The sequence below is a fragment of the Dermacentor silvarum genome, chromosome 7 (genome assembly GCF_013339745.2).
Source record: "Dermacentor silvarum isolate Dsil-2018 chromosome 7, BIME_Dsil_1.4, whole genome shotgun sequence".
NCBI classification, from domain to species: Eukaryota; Metazoa; Arthropoda; class Arachnida; order Ixodida; family Ixodidae; genus Dermacentor; species Dermacentor silvarum.
This window is the reverse complement of record NC_051160.1, coordinates 159,923,327-159,946,526: the sequence shown is the minus strand read 5'-3', so window position 1 is coordinate 159,946,526 and position 23,200 is coordinate 159,923,327. Positions and strand designations below refer to the sequence as shown.

At 50.2% G+C, this 23,200-nt stretch overlaps 1 protein-coding gene across 1 annotated transcript in view; it reads right to left on the bottom strand.

Moving 5' to 3' along the window:
* Positions 1 to 23,200, bottom strand: part of LOC119459311 (cytochrome P450 2J4-like) — a 644,696-nt gene that overhangs the window by 19,211 nt on the left and 602,285 nt on the right. The window contains exon 9 of the mRNA XM_049671318.1: positions 9,398 to 9,462. Within this exon, the coding sequence (XP_049527275.1) occupies positions 9,398 to 9,462 (65 nt within the window). The remainder of the gene's footprint in view (positions 1 to 9,397; positions 9,463 to 23,200) is intronic.

Genomic DNA, 23,200 nt, shown 5'->3' with positions numbered 1-23,200 from the left:
TACCGTGAGACACATACTTGCAAAAATCTTCACTCGTTATTACTAAGAGTGACAAAATGCTTACTAACACATTTCCCCTTCCCTATTGATTTGAAAAGCTTCCATAAGCTTCCTAGTAGTTTTATCTTTATGCCAGAACAAACAATCAGTATTTATTTCTATCCGTCCGCCCCCACACTTTCTACAATGAACCTGCAAGTGTAAACGCCCCGTACATTCTAATGATGACATGTGCTCCTTTAATGTTTAAAATCGGCCGGTCTGGCCCACATAAACATACCATCATGACAGTGGTAACCTGTACACAACAGCAGCACTGCATCGAACGTATCTCTTTCTTAACTTCTCGGAACAAAAACAGCATTCTCTACCATGCCCGCCAATTCTTTATGCAAACGGGAACACATCGGGACCAGTTTGTAGGGGGTGGACAAGACGACACGCACCCCATACCCACTAGCCACGTGCTTTAAGCAATCCGAAAACTTGGGAAAATTGGCACCACGAGTGTAAGTGTTTCATGGTAGCTTGAGTTTGACAAAGCCTTATGCCGGTTTTTATTTGTTAAAAAATTAAATTATGGGGTTTTACGTGCCAAAACCACGATCTGATTATGAGTCACGCCGTAGTGGAAGACTTCCGAAATTTGGACCACCTGGGGTTCTTTAACGTGCACCTAAATCTAAGTACACGGGTGTTTTCGCATTGCGCCCCCCATCGAAATGCGGCCACCGTGGCCGGGATTCGATACCGCGACCACGTGCTCAGTAGCCCAACACCAGAGCCGCTGAGCGCGGTTTTTATTTGTTTTGTTTTAATGACCCTACAGTTTATGCCTCGTATGGTTCGACACATCCCCCGAACAGCTACTGCGGCGGAAGTACAATTGATCTTTATTTGCCCTGTCGGACAACGCTTATAAATGTGAATTTTCCTTGAAATAAAATTTAGTTGGGTCAGCGCCAGTATCGTGTTCTTTGTATGTGCCCTTGTCCATCCAGCGCTGTTATTTTCCTAAACATGAGTTAGAGGATGAAAAGAAAGAAAGGACAGGGATGAAGGAAGATACTACCATTGAAAACACGTGCCTCATTCCCATCCCATCACGTGTACAATCGGTCACGGAGGCCTGTTGATTTCATAAACAGTAGCAATGCCCGCTCCGCTTTGTAAGCCTGCGACGCATGGCGTCATGGTCCAAGAATATTTGACTCTAAAATGGTCTGCTATCTAATCGGTTTAACGCACTCCGAAGAACTTCACGTTTGATGTCATAGCGATTACAAAACACATGCGTTCCGTGATCGCTTCTCAGTAGCATGAGTCTCAGATAGATGTGTCTGGCATTCCACTAAGGAATGAGTAGACTTTCGCAAACGCCGCCGCTAACGAGAGACGTAACGATAAAGCTGCATTGCAGCGGAAGTATTGCGATGGAATCTGCAGCTTCAATGTAGGACTAGTCCTGATAAAGCTGCGAAGAATAGGTTCCATAAACCTATGCATTTTACCTGAATAAATATAAATACCTTATATAGAGGGTGTCTAAGAGTACTAACGTTTGTGTGCGAGTATAATTTGAATAACACAACGTACGTACATCATTATGCCATACAAGCAAGTTGTTTACCTCACAAAGAACAGGTCAAAATGTCTTTATGTAAGCAACATTATTTTTTCCACACTATAACATAATCATGTTGCCGTACTCAGATTTATGTTTATGAACTTCGTTCTTTAAATTATTATGTTGTTATATCACTGCACCTGGCCCATTAGAAAGCGAGTTATAGCCTCTATTTTTGTTCAGTACTCTGTAGTGGGCGAGTGACAGACAGACAAATAACTTCATTGGTGGTCCTGAGGAGCCGCTTTAGGGTAACTCTCTTTTCAGGGAGTCCCCGTAGCCGTCCCGTGCAGCACCCACGTTGGAGTCGGAACATCGTGGTCCCCCGCCCTGTCGCAGGCCCTCTGGACAGCCCATAGTTGCTCTGAGAGGTCGCCGCTCTTAAGGCCTGCCTCAGAGTCCGTTAGAGTGGTAAGGCAACAGAAAATAAGATGATGGCCTTCGCTTTGGGGGAGAGAGAGAGAGAAACAACTTTATTGAAATAAAGATTGTACTTGGTTACGGTGGGTAGAGCCCCTCTTCCAGGGCCCCACTGGCTATTGCGGCACGCCGGGCCTGGTCGAGGGACACCAAGTGGATTCCCAAGTCCAGTTCGGAGAGTCGCGCGTCCCACGACCAATTGCAGAGTGTGTCATTAAAGGGCAACTCCAGCGATTTTTTGACCATGTCGAGCTAATAAAATATTTAGGTTCCCGAGACCCTCCTGTGACGCACCTGATAGGAGAATTGTTCCGCAAAGTCGAAAATAATTTTAAATAAGCAAAAAAGCGCAAAAACGAAACCGAAACCGGAGCAAGCAGCCCAGCGAACCTCTGCGTGTGACGTCACGAATGTATCCCCGGCGGGGAAGGCGCGCAACGCATGCCGGTCTCGCCCGCGGGGTGAACGAAACCGGCGAAGAGCAGACGCTCAGCTTATTCGTGACCGCGCCGGACCTTCGGGTGACATTGTAAGCTGAACCACCTATTCGGATCTGTCAAACAGTGACAGTTATGATTCAGAAGAATTCAATAGCCACGAATCGCCGTCCTCCACCACTAGAGCCAGCACCCATGCGCAACATATCGCGCTGCGACATGAAGACCAAGGGTAGCCCTAACCACTGATATACGTGCTGCTTGCTATTTTAGGTGTTTTACCCCTCTCAAGGAACCGCTTCGCATGCTCACTGTAAGATGTGGAGCACGACTTTCCGCATTTGTATCCCACAAGAACGCCGTTGACAGTCCAAAGCACCGACCGGTGCATTTGTTTACATCGGCAGGTACAGCGACCACTCGTACGTCGTTCGCTTGAGATAGGCGCTCATCGGTGACATCAATTAATGTCAGAACATATCAAAACACGTAGATTTTGTGCATGTAAGCACCGTTACATCACTCTGGGTCGCGCTGATACGTGCTACCACACACCTTCGGAAACAGCGAGCGGGAGACCGTAGTAGGGAAGCGTTGTGCAGCCTGCTTATCATTCTTCGTATTCTCTTCATGCACACAATTAGTGCTCCGTAAAGTAGACATAGATTGGGACATTGCGCGTATGAACGCTCATTTAGAGAATGTATAGTTTTCTCGTGGAAACGCAGATGCCATGAAGTATGACATCGTTGGCAGCTGAACGAGACGGTTGTTTACACATGCTGTATCGAAGGGGCCTCCGCTTGCTGATCATTTGGGATACGAGGCAAACAGTGCACCTCGTAAGCTAAATAATGAGTCAGCATAACAATAGGTAATAATACACCAATGGATCTGCGTAGTCACATTTCATTTAGGGAAGCGCCGGCGAGTGCGACCGGCCGCATTCGAGAACGGCAACGTATACAGATGTTGATTGCGCGTCGTGTTGTCGCTTCTAGCTTTTTGCGTGTGCACTGTACGAAATGAGGAATGGTTTATTTCAAATCCGTATGGTCAAAACTGAACTACAGAAGCAGCTTTCCTCGTCCTAATAGCTTAATTAGCTTGATATCACTGGGTCTGGTCCGCCAGCAGCAGACGCACGAACTCGGCCACTGTGATAGGCTTAACCTCGGCTTTGCAGTAGAGTAGCAGTCTGGGTCAGTTGGTACATACTGAATATTCCAGTCGTCGTGTGTGCCACGTCTCTTCTTTGTCCTTCGTCTTTTGACTGGTTTTTAATATTCATTAACCTCGGCTGAACGTGATCGGCTCAAACTGTGTTTGCGGATGGCGAGGGCTGAAGTTCGTGCAGCCAACAACGCAACACCGCTTGCCACCCCGCATCACTTGCCCGCCCACAGGGAATGCAACTTCTCGCGACAGCAACATCTCACGCCAAGCGCTAGCTCACGATTGTCGACTCCTGCACGCTCTCGTCGCTGTCGTCTGCATGATCCCGGCATGCTCTGCGTGGACCATTCCTGACGTCATACACAATGTGGCCTATAACTGAGGAGGGGGTAAGGTAGGGTGCTCGAGGCAATAGATTAAATTCATTTGTAAAAAATCTGTGCAACTCTCAAGCCTGCTTTTTTTAGGACATGACGGAGGTATTCAGAGGAACAGACCCAGCGAATTCCATCGACATTCGTTGTCATCGAAAAATCGCCGGAGTTGCCCTTTAAGCAGCGGCGAGACGGCGTCTGGTGGATGCTGCGTGCATTGGTAAGTGGTGTGTTCTAGTGTCGGGGTGGAGTCACACCTCGGACATATGTCACTGTCTTTGTCGGGAAACATTTTGTGGAGTCTACGTAAGTGTGGGCAGGTGTTTGTCTGTATTCAGCTCCAGTTCCTCGCCTGTCGCCTGTTGAGCATGGGGTGAGGTGGAGCTTTGGTTCGTCTTCCTAGTCGTTGTGCCTCAAGTATGTTTTCGGTGTGCTGCCAGGTGTCGGAGAGGCGTCCGTTCGAGCGGTATGTATCGCGGCTCGGCGTGTTATACCTCGAGCGAGGCGATCCGCAAGATAGTTGCCTTCCACTCCGGTGTGCGCCGAACACCATGTTATTCCGTGCTCCATTTGGAGGCTTGGTCCTAGTATGCGAAGGACGCCGGCCGGTAGAACTCCCCGAAGGAAGAGCTGGCAGGTGTCTTGGGAGTCTGTGAGTATCTAAGTCGAGTCATTCTTGACCTCAGCGTCTCGGATGGCCAAGGTTATGGCCGCGCATTCCGCCGTGGCGCCTTGAAGTCGTGCGTACGGACCAGTGGAGACCATCGTCCCCCGGGTCGTCACGACATAAACATACCTGGGAGTTGCTGTCTCACCTCGGTGGTATAAGCCCGCGTTAGTAAACTAGGTGCCTGCATCCTCCTGCCTTTTGCGCAGGATGGCTGCTCGGGCTTGTCGCCGTGTCACGTAGACGTGAGGGTTCATATGACGTGGGATGGGGTTCAGATAAATTCTTGCTCGTAGATCAGGTGGCATAAGTGTGGTCTCGTCTCGGCAGAATTGTGGCGTTAGGTGGTATCGTAGTCGTGTTAGCACGGAGCGCCCCTGGGGTGTTGCGTGGAGTCTTTCGCGCTGGGCAACGAGTGTGGCCGCGGCGAGTTCTTCTCATATGTTCGTCATGCCCAGGTTGCTGAGACGGTCAGTGCTCGTGTTTTCGGGCAGGCCGAGTGCCACCTCGCAGGCAATCCGGATCAGTTGATTTTCTTGGTCGATGTCAGTTTGTAGGGCGGCTTGGAAAGGAAGAGCGTAGGTGATTCTGCTTATGACGAAGGCCTGCACTAATTTCATAGTGTCTGTCTCCGTCATTCCCTCTCTGCTACGTTCGATTCTGCTAATGAGGCTAGTAACACTGCGAACCGTGCGCTTGAGTTTGGACAGGGCGATGCCGTCACTGCCCGTTTCCTGTATATGCAGTCCGAGCACTCGTAGGTGCTGGGCTTTTGGGATGGATTCTCCATCTATAAGCAATTGTAACGGCGGAGCTCTGTTGGCTTGGGTCCTTGGTGGTCGAATACGTATGTAGTCAGATTTGCTCGGTGCGAATTTTGTGCATGCATGTTTTGTGTATGATTCGACCGTATGTAGGGCTTGCTGAAGTGTGTTTGTCTGTCCCCATATGAGCCTTTGGTCGCCCAGAGCGTAATGTCGTCGGCGTAAATTGCCACGCCAAGGTATTCGTCTTCCTGTAACTGTAGGGCGAGCTTGCGTATTCTAATATTGAATAGGAGCAGAGACAATACTGCACCCTGAGGCGTGTCGCAGCCCGGCTGTTCATATGGGAGTGAACGCGATGCTCCGAGCGCAATTGTTGCGGTGCGGTCACGCAGAAAGTCCTGAATGGAATGGAATGTTTATTCTCCGCATCCGACGTCCTCAAGGCCCTCTAGTATGGTGGAGTGAGATATGGTGTCGAAGGCCTTTTGAACGTCAAGAACGAGCAGGGTTCTGTCTAGGCTGCCTGGGGGAGGACCGAGGACCTCGTCTTTCAGCATGAGGAAGACGTCCCGTGCAGAGACTCCCTTGCGAAAGCCGAACATCGAGTCCGGAAGAAGGCTGTTACGCTCGAGGTGATTCTCCAGCCGGGTGTGCCCGACTCTATCAAAAAGCTTGCCCATGCACGATGTCAATAAGATGGGCCGCAGCTGTCCGATCTTTCGCGGCTTACCAGGTTTTCGGATCATTATGTTGTTGGCCGATTTCCATGGCGCTGGTACCCGACCTCCCTTCCTCGAGACCTGATCGTTGAACAAATTCACAAACTGTGCGGTGGCCGTGTCAAAGAGATTACGAAGCATCGCATTGGTGACGCGGTCTGGTCTTGGTGCTGGGTTCTTTTCGAAAGTCTGCGCGGCTGCGTAAAGTTCCGCAAAAGTGATGGGGGCGTCCAGATCTTCGTTGGCTTCCCCATGGTATTCTTTGGGTGATCTTATAGGTGTTTGAGCCTCACCGGTGTAGGTGGTCTTCAGTTGTTGCAACAGCTCAGTCTCCAACCCTTGCTACTCTCCTATGAGTCGCCGCATGACATTAGCCGTCTCCGTGCGCGTACTGGTCGGATCAAGCATGCATCGCAGTATGGCCCATGCCTTCTTGGTGCTGAGTGCCTCTGAGGGAGTTGCAGAAGCTGTGCCAGTTGTTGTAATTGAGTGTTCGAGCGTAGCTCTTTGCTTCTTTCACCAATCAGTCAATTCGTCTCCTTAGGTTACGGTTGTGGCGTTGTCTTTTCCACCTCTTGTTGAGACTTGTACGAGCTTCCAAGATATGGGCTTGGTGGTTGTCTATAGCCGGCGTGCTTGGTGCGGTTTGGAGATTCTTAGTGGTGGCAGTATAAGGTTCCTTTAGGAAATTACTCCATCCTTCTGCCGTAGTGGGTGTCGAGGGAGCTGTCTGCTGGCGTTCTCGATATTTCTTCCAGTCCATCAGCCTGACCATCCCTAAGGGTAGGCGGACCTTTGCCGTGTTCACGGTCGTACATAGGATGTAGTGGTCGCTGCCTAAGTTTTCCTCTAGGTTACTTCAGGTAACACCAATGTCGCTGTTGATAATATCCGGCGTATTATCCTACGTCACGCTGTTGCCTATCTTTGTAGGAACTCCCGAGTGTGTGAGCAGCAGTAACTCGTGGACTTGGGTGGCGCTGAGTAGATTCATTCCCTTGCTTGTATCTCGCCCGTACCCCCACTCCGTGTGCCATGCATTAAAGTCGCCAAGGAAAATCAGTCGGTCCCACTTTGAAAGCAGTGTGGATGCGTGGTTCAGGATTGTCAAGAAGTCGGCCCTGCGTTCACTAGAGGTACTGTACGCGTTTCTATATCAGTAAATGAGTTCAAAGCCGAAGGAATCACTGCAGTATGTAGTCTTCTAAATGCGAAGCATTTCTTGGCGAACATTGGCCCCTTTGACAGTATCTATCTATCTATCTAACCGCCTACGTCTTGGCGCTCTCAAGGGCATTTCGTTAGCTTGGTAGTTACCGAAATTGGCACAGTATGGCAAGAGTGTATGACAAACATGAATTATAGGTCGTGGCATGAATATCGTGACATATGTGTCATGTAGGTCATGAAACAGCCGCCTAGGTCTTAGTGCTCTCGTGGTCACTTCGTTAACCTGGTAGACACCAAAATGAGCATAGTACGACAAGACTGCATGACGAACATAAATGATAGGTCATGACATAAATGTCATGACATGTGTGTTCATGTGGGCCATGAAACAGACGCCTACATCGTGGTGCTCTCATGGTCGTTTCGTCCACTTGATAGGCTCCCCGCAGACTGCTTTCCATAACATCAATTCCCACGGGGCGTGGGATCTGCTGGCGTTTTTTGTCTAGACAGTCATATCTGTGTCGTTGGCCGCCGACCATCGTTACGTTGGCCTTTCTACCTGTAGTAACAAAGTTGGCACTTCTTTCCTATTTCCTGACTAGATTATTTGAATTCTTTTTTTGCGCTGACACTTGATGCTCTCGTAATTCGGTGGGCGCATGTAGATTATTTACGTTTTCTGGCTTTTTGATCCTGACCGCGCTACCCTATTATGACTGTTATTAAGTTACAGGCCTTATGCGAAATATGCTGCCATCTGGCGGCCGTCGTGTGCATACCCGCCATGTTGGAGGCAAAGCGCAGTACGCATGCGAGCGTACGGAACGTACTACGTATCAACGTGCGGTGCCTGAGCAGAGTCACAGTTTACTGCTTACATTTTTTCCTTCACAGCGAGGAAATCGTGATGCCGAAGGAAAAAAATGGACGGAGTGAAACGCTAATTTTATATACCTAACATGTTATTTCTCAGCACATCTCGGGAAAGATACTGTATATGGCCATGCGCCCTACCTCACTCAAGCTTTCAGAAATAAACGTTGCTCTGACAGCGTCTTGCTTATATCGTCGTCGCTGCGCCTGGTCGCGTCGCACGCGAAAGCCTCTTCATGACCGTCGCACATTGTATTGGCAAGTCTGCCTTCGTGCCTGAAAGCCTTTTCTCTTGGGCCAACATTGCAACTGCATGAAGGCTACCCAAAGTCACATCCTTTGGGAATGCGAGGGAAGCCCTCCTCCACAGTCAATACTGCCAACTCCCTCCCACGAGACATGGTAGCCACTCCTGTCGGCGACTGGCTGCCAGATTCAGGCAGAAGTAACAAACTGGGCCGAAACGGCCGTGGCAAGTAATTGGCCACCACCCCTCGGACCACTTGCAAGCGTATTTAACGACCTCGTTATGCCGAAAATAAAGTAGTCTCTCTCTATCTCTCTCTCGCACTGTACCCAGGATATTCAGATGACTGAAAACCCTTTATACGCCACACTGAAAACAAAAAGAGACAGTTTATTACCCTGCGCACTGCTCCGTTCTCAACGACGGCCGGCTTACATACGACTCGGTGACGAACTCGTAGCTTCGTTATCATTGTGAAGCAGTTCTAGACGCGTAATAACTGTCAACTAAATCACTACGAAATGACATTGACGTGGACAGGTCCGTAGAGAACTCGTTTGACGTTTTTTTATGCGCAGATTGATTACGAGCAAAGCACACAAAAAAAAGTTGTTGCAGCGACAGCAATACGACTCGGACAGATGCCTTCAACATGGCGCCGCATCGGTAGCTTGGTCAGACCACCGATAGATGACAGCAATTTCGCATAAAGCTTCTATTGCTCGGTTCAAGACATGTTTGCCGAATGATAAGCACTGCTATCTTCTTCATGCGTTTGACAGTGAGACTAGGATATTCAATAGACCGCACGCGCGACAAAAACAGTGTTACACACCTCAAATCTTGAGCATCATACTTTACACTAGCGTTACTCATGTTCTATGGTAATTGTATTGTTTCCTTATGTAACCTCTTACCGACAGAGAAGGCGAGCACCCCACTCGGCCGCGTTAGCTGTGCACAACCGTCGTGCTTCAGGAACCTTCTGGGGTTGAATTCATTGGGTTTCTCCCAATGGTCAGAGTTCCTGTGGGCCATCCACAGATTCGAGAGAATCACGCTGTGCTTGGGTATGAAGTGGTTGCCAAAATGCGCATCCTCAGCTGCCCTGCACGACAGCGCGAATCAAGTTGAGCTGATTTCATTGCAAATGCTCTCACAAGCATGAACTAGGAAATAAGCAACAAAATCTCAACAGAAGACACATTTTATTACAGAATGGTTGCTTGTTGGGCTGGTTGGTTCATTTCAACGTAGGTAACCACGCGGAAATATAGGAAGGGACGACGATAGAGACAGAGTGAAAAGAGCGATGACTTTCAAGTGTTAATTCTATTGATGATGATACTCGCGGGCAACTTTCAGCGGCAATGAAGGGAAAGCTACGGAGGCAAAGCGCGCACAAATGAGAGCGCTTCTGGAAAGTGTCCCGCGTTTTAATCCACGTTATAGTTTGGGCAGGGGAAGAGAAAATAAACACTTTACTAGCAATAGGTAAATAAGGCATAGCACACCACTGAGCGTAACCGTTTACTTTTTCCTTCCGCGTCTGGGCAAACGCGAAACCGTCGCACGTGGAACCTGCATCGACTAAGCGTCTGTTCCGAGCAACCAAATGCACTGTCAAGCGCTGCCGGACTACTAGGCGCGGTAAGAATCAGAATCCACGAATCATAATCGACTGTATTTCCAACAGACAAGTTGCCCCCCCCCCCCCCCCCCCCGGCAGAAAGGTGTCGTATACAGATTGATGGTACCTGGGGGCCTACACAGAGCAACAGGCAGTGGATTTCACAAATTCGCACAATTGTAAATTTATACCGTCATTATGAAGAAGAAATTAACTTGCTTGACACAGATACAGCATACATGGTGGACACTGTCAAAGAATGCATAAATACTGCAGGACATGTAACAGCCAGGAGAAGAACAAAGAAAAAGTTCATTGCTTCATCAGGTAATCACGCACCTCCGCTTTAAACGTGCCGAATGGGGCACTGAAATTAATGTGAGTTTTTAAAAGGTTGTATAGTGTTGGTATGCAGTAATCCAGCCTATATCTACCGTAATTTGTGCGTGTGCACGGCACTGGTACTAGCCTGCTACGTATGCTGTATTCATACGGAGAATTTTCTGCATCGTTTAGAAGTTTATTTTTATGCACATAAAGAGATAGTTTATATACGTATCACTTAGACGCTTTAAACATATGTTTATTGAATAGGGGACCAGTGCGTAATAGGCTCGGGTGTCCATTAATGTTCTCAAAGATTCTTAGTACCTTCTTTTGGAGCCCCTCCAGTTTGTTATAGTTGGTAATACATGTGCAGCAGCCATGCGCCCGTAGCTTTCCCTTCATTGCCACAGAAAGTTGGCCACGAGTATAGGCATATATACACATACGAAGCGCCAGCAGGAAACGGGAAAAAATAAGGAGGGAAAAAGAGAAAAATTACAAGCCCTTCCCCCGTCGAGAAAATGGGGGTAGGCGAAGCTTCTCGTATATGTATCTGACCTTCGTGGTGATTTTCTCTCTCTCTTTCTCTCTGTCTTTCTCTCTCTCTTCCTCCCTCTCTATCTCTCTTTCTTTTTCTCTCTTTCTTTCTCTCTTTTCGTCATTCTCTCTCTTTCTCTTTTTCTGACCTTCGTGGTGACTTTCTTTCTTTGTCTCTTTCTTTCTTTCTCTGACCTTCGTGGTGACTTTCTCTCTCTCTCTCTTTTTCTCTCTCTTTCGCTCTCAGTTTATTTCTTTCTCTCTATCTTTCTTCCCTCTCTCCTTATTTCTCTCTTACCCTCTCTCTCTTTGTCTGTCTTATTTGTCCCTGGTATGTGTCATGAGCTTCGACCTTTTCTGCACTATCGCCAGGATCGGCCAACTTTTCAGTGTGACACCGCCGCTGCCACCACCATCGCGGACACTTGTCAGCCTATAAAGCTTCGCTTGAAAGAACAACAATCAGCATGAATGGCACAAGGTGATATCACCATGGTCCTAATCACGAGCCATCTTAAAAACCTTAGTTTCTCCTTGGTAAATGCAAGTGATGGCACGGCCGCTGGATAAAAAACAAAGGTGCTTTTTTTATGCAGCGGCCGTGATGATGGCATGCTTACACACCCCTGTCCTGCACGAGCAATCTTAACCACCTCGGTTGTCTCTCTGACGCTCTTGGTTCTAGTCCTTCTAGTTCTAGCGCCAAGATCGTCTTGGCGCAAGTTCAAGAAGTCCTCATCAGAAATTACTCTGGATTACTCAATGAATACATCTTCTGGAAGTATTCATTGATGGATAGGCTGTCACTGTGATTTGAATGCCACCAATTGCCGCTAGCTTTGACAATGTTACCAAGCGCTGCTCGAGACGAAGCTGAGGACAGTACGGAAGACGACGATGCTCTCTGATGTCGCGCGGATTGGTTTTTCCATCTTGTATGCGTTCTATGCCAGTGGACGCATTGTAAACATCCCTGCAAATATATTTTAGACCTCTTTCCCCGGAACATTTTGGCGGAGGTGCTGGGTACTCCAAGAAGCACAACGAATTTACATAGCGGGCGCTCCTTGGCTGCATTGACAATGCCAGCTCAAGGCAAAAATGCTTCGGGCACGTTGCAAACCGCGTCCACCGTCATTCTGGCACAAGCGCACGACCCTAGAACCTTTTCCGGCACAGACAACACCGACGTTGCAGACGGGCTTCAATTCTATGAACGGGTGAGCACGAGCAATCACTGGGACACGACCGTCATGCTCGCCAACCTGCTATTCTACCTTGCGGGAACGTCACGCGTCTGGTTTGAGACCCACGAAGAGGAACTCACCAGCTGGGACCTGTGCAAGCAAAAGCTCACAGATTTGTTTGCCAAGCCTTCTGGCCACCGGCGTGCCACGCAGAAAGACCTTGCGTGCCGAGCTCAGACGTGCACTGCGTCCTATGTGACATATATTCAGGACATGCTTGTTGACGAGAAGATACTGGAAGCGGGAAAGGTCGGACACATGCTCAAAGGAATTGCGGATGACGCGTTTACGCTCCCCGTTTTCAAGAACTCAATGGCAGTGCAGGACATCATTCCTGAATGCCGCCAATTCGAAGAAGCCAAAATCCGTCGCATTGCTCACAACTTTTCTCGCCTTCCTAATACGGCTGCAACATCTACCTGCAAGCACCTCCGTCTCCCGCCCGTACCGGCGGCATCCGACAGTATTGTGCGCGTCGTCCGCAGGGAGATTGAAGCTGCATCTCTAGTTCCTTCCCAGATTCGCGCCCCAGACGGCTCCCACCAAACAATATCAATTATTCAAACCGTTGTACAGCAAGAGTTGGCCAATGTCGGATTCCATTCACTGAGCCCAGCCCACAGACCCGACTACCGCTTACCCGGCGTACCTGATCTACCACGAAGTTCGTACGCTCGTCCTCGTTATCGGAACCCAGAGGAATGGCGCACTTCTGGTGATAGGCCTATATGCTTCTGCTGTGGACGCGTTGGACATATTTCTCGCCATTGTCGCAGGTCTTGGAACACGCAGCCTTGGCAGAGCTACCGCAATGCCCGACGCCCACCTGACAGTCCCAGCCCGCCGCCACGCATTGAAGGCACCGCTCCAACATCTCTGCCCGCACGACAAAACCGTCCCCTTTCGCCACGCACACGTCTTTCTCGCGCGCCTCTGCCTCGTCGCTCTCCGTCCCCTTATTGCCGCCGCTCCTCGGAAAACTAACGGGCGCAGCTCCGAGAGGTGAGCCTGCCATGACGACCCGAGCCAAAATTCCTCTGCTTACACTGCCTGGCCATCACAACCTTATCAACATGGACGTGGGCGGTATAGCTGTGACAGCACTGATTGACACAGGAGTGCACATATCGTTTATGAACTTGAACCTCCGTACGCGCCTAAATAAAGTCCTCACTCCTTCCCCACTCACTGTCGTCCGCGTAGCCAACCGTGGAACTCCAGCTGTCACTGGGATGTGTGCCGCCCGTGTCACTGTAGCCGGACGTCATAATTCTGTTCTGTTTTACGTTTTGGAGCAGTGCCCACACGAAATCATCTTAGGCCTTGATTTTCTGTCGGCACATACGGCCGTTCTTGATTGCTCTGCGGGTGTTGTCCAACTCGCCCAACCGTGTGCCGTTGACCCTCCGGATCATACACCGAGTTGACTATGCTCGACCGATTACGTTCGCCTACCTCACCGAGCCGTGACCTATATTGCCGTTTCACCCGATCCACTTGCCGCCGACAGCGCTTACGTCGTGCCGCCCAAAGCCACCGTCCTCCTGTCGCAGAACGTCGGATTCCCCCACACGGTAGTCCGCATAAAAGACAATGCCACCTGTCTTCCTGTGGTGAATTTCAGCCTCTGTCCTCAAGTGTTACCTCAGGGCATATCTATTGCAACCTTGACCCCGGCTACCGACTACCACATTTCTGCCTTGACCTCTACCTCTGCTGGTTCGGACCCTACAACCCAAGCATTATAGCCTTTTTCGACAATGATCGCTCATGACCTTCCGGCCCACCATGCGAACGCACTTCATTGCGTTCTCGCGTCGTACCGGGGCATTTTCGATCTCTATTACCGGCCAGTGGGTCAAACGTCTGTTGTGAAACATCGGATACACACCGGCGACGCCAGCCCGATCCACCGAAGGTCTTTCCGCGTCTCCCCTACTGAGCACCAACTCATACAGAAGTAAGTCGACAAGATGCTTGCTCGAGATATCATTGAGCCTTCTTGTAGCCCTTGGGCTTCCCCGGTCGTGCTCGTGAGAAAGAAGGATGACAGCTGGCGCTTCTCTGTCGACTATCGCCATCTGAACAAATTAACAAAAAAGACGTGTATCCCTTGCCACGGATAAATGACACCCTCGATTGCTAACATGGTGCAAAATATTTTTGTTCGATAGACCTTCGATCCCGGTTCCTGGCAGCTTACAGCTAACGACATGGAGCATGAAAAGACCACATTTACTACACCTGATAGCCTCTATCAGTTCAAAGTGATGTCATTCCGCTTACGTAATGCCCCGGCTACATTTGAACGTATGATGGACGCTCTCTTAACTGTTTTAAGTGGTTAATCTGCCAGTGCTGCCTCGATGATGTTATTGTTATTTCACCAACTTTTGCCACGCACCTCGAGCGTCTTTCGACAATTCTTTCTGTTTTCCGCAAGGCTGGGCTTCAGCTCAATTCCTCAAAATGCCATTTCGGTCACCGGCAACTTACTGTGCTAGAACACCTCGTCGATTCTTCCCGTGTCCGCCCCGATGCTGAGAAAGTTCGCCCCGTCAAGAATTTCCCCGTGCCGACCTGTGCCAAGGACGTTCGAAGATTTGTGGGACTCTGCTCATACTTCCACTGGTTCGTACTCAATTTCGCTACCGTTGCGCGCTCTCTCACAGAACTTCTCAAGGAAGACGCGCTTTTTGTATGGGGTCCGGAGCAAGCTACTGCGTTCGCTGAGCTTACCGTGCGGCTCACTTCACCACCAGTTCTAGCCCATTTTTATGTGACCTCTCCAACGGAAGTTCGCACTGATGCCAGCGGTTATGGAGTCGGCGCTGTTTTGGCTCAGTGCCAGCAAGGTTGCGACCGTGCTATTGCGTACGCTAGCCGTCTTTTGCCCCAAGCGGAGCGTAATTACTTCATTACTGAACGCGAGTGCCTTGCCCTCATTGGTGCAGTGGGTAAATTTCGCCCCTACTTGTACGGCCGGCCGCTCACAGTTATCACTGACCATCATGCTTCATGCTGGCTTTCATCTCTAAAGGATCCTATTGGATGTATCAGCCGGTGGGCGCTGCGACTCCAAGAGTACTCATACACCGTTGTGCATACGAGCGACCGATTGCATGAAGACGCCGATTGCTTGTCGCGCCATCCAGTAGACTCACCGGAGCTTCCCCACAACTGCTAGTATACCTGCGTGCTGTCGCTTATTGCGTTTCAGAACATCGGAGATGAGCAACGCCGTAAGCCCTACTTACGAGACATCATTCTTCGGCTGACTTCTGAGACACGTTCCCGTTCTCGGCGTATGTTTGTGCTGCAGGATGGCGTCTTGTACCGCTACAACATGCACCTTAACGGTCCTGAACTGCTCTTGGTTATTCCTACACATATGCGTCAAACTGTCCTTACACAGCTACATAATGTGCCTACCGCGGGTCACCTCCGAGTCTCTATAATGTATGACCGTATTCGGCATCGTTTCTTTTGGCCCAGTATTTACCGTTCCGTATGCCGTTACGTCGCTTCCTGTGAAAAGTGTCAGCGCCACAAGAAACCAGCAGTACTCCCAGCTGGCCGCCTTCAACCCCTTGACGTGCTGATCGGAGCCATTCCTTAGAGTTGGTCTTGACCTTCTTGGCCCCTTCCTGCTATCTACCTGCGGAAATGAGTGAATAGCAGTTGCTACCGACTACACGACCCCGTACGCGATCACTCGGGCATTTCCAACCAGTTGTGCAACGAACGTCGCCGACCTCTTGGTGGAAGACGTTATACTTCACCACGGTGCTCCTCGACAGCTCCTCACAAACCGGGGCCGCTATTTCATTTCGAAGGTTGTCCGTGACCACTTGCACTCCTGCGCTACAAAGCACAAGTTGACAACGGCGTACCACCCTCAGACTAACGGCCTCACAGAGCGTCTTAATAGAACTATCAAAGACATGCTTGCTATGTATGTTTCCGCCGACCATCATGACTGGGACGTCGCTCTGCCCTTCGTAACATTTGCTTATAATCCCTCCCGACATGACTATGCTGGTTTTCTACGTTTTACCTCTTGTGCGGAAGAAATTCCACACTGCCATTTGACACCCTCCTTCCCGCCGTTCTTGACTCGTCGTCATAATACGCCCGTGATGCCACCTTCAGAGCTGCAGTGGCACGCCAGATTGCACGCCTGCGCCTTACCGCTTCGCAGGACAAGCAACCACTCTTCTATGATGCCCACCACCGCAATGCCCACTTCAACCCTGGTGATAGGGTCCTCCTTTTGACACCGTCACGACGAGTTAGCCTCTGCGAAAAGTTGATTTAGCCTTACTCTGGCCCGTACTGGGTATTGCGCCAAGTGACCGACGTCAAATATGAAATCACGCCCACCGATGTGGCACACGTCACCCACCTCAAGCGATGCAACTCGGACGATCTAGCCAGCACCGGTACGGCACCTTCGCCGCCGCCGGAGGTCATGTTACCAAGCGCTGCTCGAGACGAAGCTGAGAACAGTACGGAACAGGACGACGCTCTCTGATATCGCGCGGATTGGTTTTGCCATTTTGTATGTTTTTATGCCAGTGACCGTATTGTACATATCCCTGTAAACATATTTTAAACCTCTTTCCCCGTAACAATGTATTTCCATATTGATGCTTGTCACGAACCTCAAGCAAGAGTTCGCCGCGGGCAATTGTTATGACATTGTAGCCAGGACCTTGTGTGTCGGTGAGACTCTTAGTAACGGCAAATGGTGAAATGGTTCTCACAGTATATTCAGGGCTTCCGCTAAGTATAGCGTGAACAGTTTTCTTTGGGTTGGACAAAAAAGTTCAATGTTTCCTCGGTGCGTCCTCATTTGAAAAGAGGACGATCAGGTAGTTTGGGGAATGAAGTTCGTGCTATAAAGCCCTAATTAGGTTCAGCCGTAACGCCAGCCACCCAACTCCGAGCTTAACAAGTGGAATCAACAGGCGTTTAGCACAAGTCCTGCCTACGCCAGCTGTACAAAACTGCTATAACCAAATGACACATAACCGAGACAGGTTAGCTAGACAAGGTTAACCGTGGCCACCACGAAAAATTAGCAGTAAATAAATGATAAAAAATGCGGGACAAGTATTAAAAATGAGCGTAAAAAAGAGCGCGGAGATGAGGACAGGAAAAGGGGACTGCCAATTTCCCAAGGATGGGTCATCCCGGGGATGCCATCTACGCGAAGCGGAGGCCAAAGAGGTCTGATGCCTCCGTCGAGAGGCCTTAAAGGTCCAAACAGACAATGCTGGCTGTTTGGACCTTTAAGCATTGGCCCTTCAGGTTCTTTTTTTTACCCGGACACGCCGAAGCCACGCCTAGCTACACGTGGAAAGGTCCCACCTTCATCGGCTCTGTCTGGTCTTTGGTGTCGCAACATACCAAACGCCTGCTTACACAAACGCCCCTGCCTGATGTGTGAAGTGTTGGGCTGCGCTCACATGATAGAGAGAGAATGAGAAAAATGACAAAAGTGTTATATATATATATATATATATATATATAAAAGGAAAATCAGAAGCACAACTTCGCGGTTATCTTAGGTTTATTATTTACACAACAGTTTTGGTTGGTGGACCGACCTTTTTCAAGAGTCGTTTTCATTCTATATATATATATATATAGTGTGGGACGTCGGCCGAAGCGATGCCTTTATTTCCGAGCAGCCGCCCGAGTCAGAGACGAAGCACCGCACGAGACAAAAGATGATGAGTCGTATGTACGACGACGATACGACGACGATATGTACGACGACGATATGCACAAATAGCGCTCACACAAGATTATGAGTCGTATGTACAGATGACGACGACGATATGCACAAAATGCGCTCACACTAACTTCCCCCCTTTCAGGAAAGCGGTCAGCAAGACCGCAAGCTAGAATGGGTGGGTACGGCGAATGTAGGGTTTCAGGCGAGATACGTGAACGATTTCCGTAGTGCGGCGGCGGCTGTCAGTAGCTGAGCTGACAGGAGTGACGCGATAGTTAACGGCCGAAGTTCTTTGCAAAACGGTGTAGGGGCCGAGATATCTGTGGAGAAATTTTTCACAGAGGCCCGGCGCGCCAACAGGTGTCCACAAAAAAACTTCGTCGCCTGGGCAGAACGAAGCAACGCGACGCGTCGCATCATAGCGAATTTTCCTTTTGTCCTGAATGGTAGCGGTGTTGGCGCGGGCAATTTCACGGCAGCGGGCGATGCGAGCAGCAAATTCTTCAGGAAGAGACGCGCATGGAGCAGCAGGTGCTGAAAGGAGTGTAGTGTCCAAGACGAAAGACGGCGCACGACCGTACACAAGGAAGAAGGGACTGTAATTGGTTGTACGTTGGACGGCAGTATTGTACGCAAACGTCACGAAAGGTAGGATGGTGTCCCAGTTGGTGTGATGGGGTCGAACATACATTGACATCATGTCAGACAAAGTTCGATGAAAACGCTCGGTAAGGCCATTTGTTTGCTGATGGTACGATGATGTGGTCTTATGGGCGGTGTCAGAGGCCTGGAGGACTTCACGAAGGACATGCGAAAGAAACGTCTTGCCACGGTCACTCAGAAGCACACGAGGTGCGCCGTGGCGCAAAACGATACCGTGCACGAAAAACTCGGCGACTTCTGACGCAGTACCAGAGCGAAGAGCAGCTGTCTCGGCGTACCGCGTTAGATGATCCACTGCAGTAACGATCCAGCGGTGACCAGCGGGCGTGAGTGGGAGGGGTCCGTACAAGTCTATGCCCACAATTTCGAAGGGGGTGGACGGGCATGGTAGAGGCTGCAGAGGACCGGCTGGAAGGGATGTCGAGCGTTTTCTGTGTTGGCATGACGCGCAGGAGCTAACGTATTTGGCGACAGAGATGGAAAGGCCCGGCCAGAAACAACGCGTTTTGATGCGGTCGTAGGTCTTAAGAAAGCCGAAGTGGCCAGCCGTCGCGTCGTCGTGAAATGCTTCTAATACTTGGAGCCGAAGTGAGCGAGGTATGACTGGTACCCACCGGTTACCGGAAGGATGGTAGATTAATCGAAATAACGCTCCACCCTGAAGCTTAAAACGTGAAAGTTGTCGTCTTAAGCGACTGTTGGGGGGTCGTTCCAAGCCAGTAAGTCGGTCGATCAGCGTTCGGCAGTATGGGTCAGTACGCTGGAGTGAGACGAGGTCAGTGGACGGAAGAAAGGCAACTGAGGCAACCGCCTGTCCCGGGCTACTGGACGTGTGCTGAGACGTGTGGCTAGATAGTGACGTGCAGGCCGAAGGTGAGCATGGGCGTTTGGAGACAGTGGGCAGCGTGACAAAGCGTCGGCATCTTGATGTTGTTTGCCGGACCTATACGTGACAGTAAAGTCATATTCCTGCAAGCGCAGTACCCAACGGCCGAGTCGTCCAGACAAGTTTTTCAGGGACAACCAACAGAGAGAATGATGGTCGGTCACAATTGTGAAATGGCGGCCGTAGAGATGTGGTCGAAATTTTTGTATTGACCACACGATGGCGAGGCATTCCTGTTCTGTAATTGTGTAGTTGCGCTCAGCAGGAGAAAGAGTACGACTTGCATAAACCACGACTTGCTCTTCAGACTTCTGATTCCGCTGCAGCAGGACAGCGCCAATTCCATGCCCACTGGCATCAGTGTGTAGAAGAGTAGGGGCGGTTGCATCGAAATGACGGAGCACGGGTCCTGACGTGAGAAGTCGTTTGAGGGTCTGGAAGGCGGCTTCACAGTCGTCCGACCACACAAAGGATGCGCTCGAAGTCAGAAGTTTGTGTAGAGGAGCGGCGACGGTGGCGAAGTCACGGACAAAGCGGCGGAAGTAGGACGTGAGTCCTAGAAAGCTGCGGAGTTCTTTAAGTGTGGTTGGTGGCGGAAATTGCAGCACTGCAGCGATTTTATCGGGATCAGGCTGGATGCCATGCTTACTGACGACGTGGCCCAATACTTTAATGCTTCGGCTTGCAAAGCGGCGCTTTTTAGTATTGAGTTGGAGGCCAGCCTTTGCTAGACACGTCAGAACTTGGTCTAGACGTTGTAGGTGCTGGGAGAAACTCGACGAAAAGATGACAATGTCGTCCAAGTAACAAATGTCTGTCTTCCATTTTAAGCCACGGAGTACTGTATCTATCATACGTTCAAACGTAGGCTGGCGCATTGCACAGTCCAAAAGGCATCACGTTAAACTCGAAAAGGCCATCAGGTGTAGCAAACGCAGTCTTTTCTTTATCTGGCTTATGCATTGGAATCTGCCAATATCCGGAGCGCAAGTCGAGGCTCGAGAAATACTCGGCACCTTGTAAGGTATCCAAAGCATCGTCAATACGTGGCATTGGATAAACATCCTTGCGGGTAATTTTGTTTAGCGCCCTATAATCGATGCAAAAGCGCACAGAACCATCCTTTTTTTTAACAAGCACAACAGGAGAAGACCAAGGGCTTGCTGAAGGCCTTATAATGTTGCGTGTCAGCATGTCGTTCACTTGTTCTATAACTTTTCGCCCCGAAGCTGACACACGGTACGAGCGATGGCGAATTATGCGAGAGCCGTCTGTTTCAATTCGATTAGTAGTTACAGTGGTCTGACCCAGGCCTCACGAAGAAACGTCAAAACAAGCTGCATGCTTCATTAAAATGGTGAGGAGTGCATCCGTCTGGGCCGGATTGAGATCTGCACTCACGGTGGCCTTAATAGCACTAGTGTGGCCTTCTGCGGGCGTACAATGCGCGGAAGACGTGGCAGGCGAAACACTGACGACACATACCGGCGCAGCGTCGGCGAGCTTGGCGACGGTAGACCCTTTCGGGAGTCGTTGCTCAGGAGTCGGATTAAAGGCTGTGAGAAGCGATGGCGAGTCCTCGAGAAATGCAGCGCTGAGAAGGTACAACCAATGCGTCTCCGTCGACAATGTCTGTTGAATCAAGGGTAAGAACACGTTCTCCGTCTGGTTGGATAATAAAATCCGCTGCTGCAATGAGGTTGGGACACGGGGAATCGAAGACGGGATACGTCTCGGTGTCGCAGATGTGGATGCTTGGGTCGCCGCACGAAATTAGTGCAGAAGCAGCGGACAGGAAGTCCCATCCTAATATCATCTGATGAGCACACGTCGAAAGCACCGCAAGTTGCAAATGATGACGAATACCGTCTATCAGGACGCGAGCTGTGCACTGTCCGCTAGGAAAGATGGGAACGTCATTGGCACCACATAGGACCGGACCAACATACGGCGTTTGCACTTTTCGCAGACGGAAGCACAGTTCACGATGTATAACAGAAACAGCGGCTCCAGTATCTACAAGGGCGTCGACGGAAACACCTTCCACACAAACTGAGAGCAAATTGGCGGGGCGAGCAGGAGGAATTGGGTTAGTCCGATACGATGCAGTTTCTCCTCCGAAAACTGCAGCCTCTAGTTTTCCGAATGGGTGTCCACAACATGGAAAGCAGCACGCAAGAGCGATGAGGAACGGCGGTGAGGTGAAGGAGAGCGACGCCGGGGCGAGCGGGATGCTCGAGCCATGTCCTGGGAAGGTGAAGGAGAGCGACCAGAAGGGGTTGTGTACGGTCCGGCAGGTGTAGCGGCAGGTGGAAACTGAATGGTCGAGGGAGGCCGGGAGGCAATTTCGGCATAACTTGGCGGACGAAATGGTGCAGTACACTTGTCCATTTGGACGTTTGTCATCGCCGCCAGTTCGTCCTTGATGTCACGCAGTCCAGGAGGAGCGGGGCGAACGGTTGCAAGCGTCGTAGGTCCAGAAAGATGGCCGTGAAGTTCCTCCCTGATGAGAGTGCGTATCAGGGCTCGCAGCTCAGCATCACCGTTGAGATGAGGGTCGGTAGAGGCACGTGGCAGGCGAATAGACTGGAGCGTGTCTAGACGCTGGCAGGCCGTGATAATATCCCCAACGCAGTTTGGGTTCTGCATGACGAGAGCATTAAAGGCGACCGTGTTGATGCCCTTCAGTATGTGGCGAACGCGATCAGCTTCCGCCATGTCACTCTGTGCGCGGCGGCAGAGAGCAAGGATGTTCTCAATGTAGGACGTATAGGACTCGTCCTGCTCTTGTATGCGCGTTGCCAGCTTCTGTTTCGCGACTTTGGAGCGCCCAGAGGACATGCCGAATATCTGGCGAAATTACTGGGTGAATGATGGCCAGTCTGAAAAGTCACTTTCGTGGTTAAAAAACCATGTCTTCGCAACTTCGGTTAAGTAAAAAGCGACATACCGCAATTTGTGCGTGTCGTCCCAATGATTGGCGTCGCTGGCTCTGTTGTAGTGATGGAGCCAATCTTCGACGTCGTCGCCGCGGATGCCGGCAAAGACGGGAGGATCTCGGTGTGTGGTGTTCACCGTCCAGGTAGGCCCAGCGGGCTGAGGAGAGGTGGTAGCAGCACTGGTGGACGGGTTGGTTTCTGCCATCACCGTGGTAGACGAGAGCAAACGACGACCGGATCGGAGCTCCAGGAGAATCGGGAAAGTAAGAGGACGTGGGAATAGAAGCGCTCTCCACCACTTGTGAGACGTCGGTCGATGCGATGCCTTTATTTCCGAGCAGCCGCCCGAGTCAGAGACGAAGCACCGCACGAGACAAAAGATGATGAGTCGTATGTACAAATGACGACGACGATATGCACAAATAGCGCTCACACAAGATGATCAGTCGTACGTACAGATGACGACGACGATATGCACAAAATGCGCTCACAATATATATATATATATATATATATATATATATTCTAAAGGAACAGAGACACAGAGACAACACCCGTTCCTCGGCGAGCTGTGCTATTATCCGCTTCGTCCTCGTCTTCTCCTGGTTCAGCCCCTAGCGCCTGAGCCCAAGTGCATCTACTCATCTTTACACTCGGCCACGCTGCAAGTTTCCAGCATGGCTTGCAAACTGTCATGAGCCAAAAAGAAAGAAAGAAAGAAGAAAAGCCGAAGATAAGAAGAGAACAA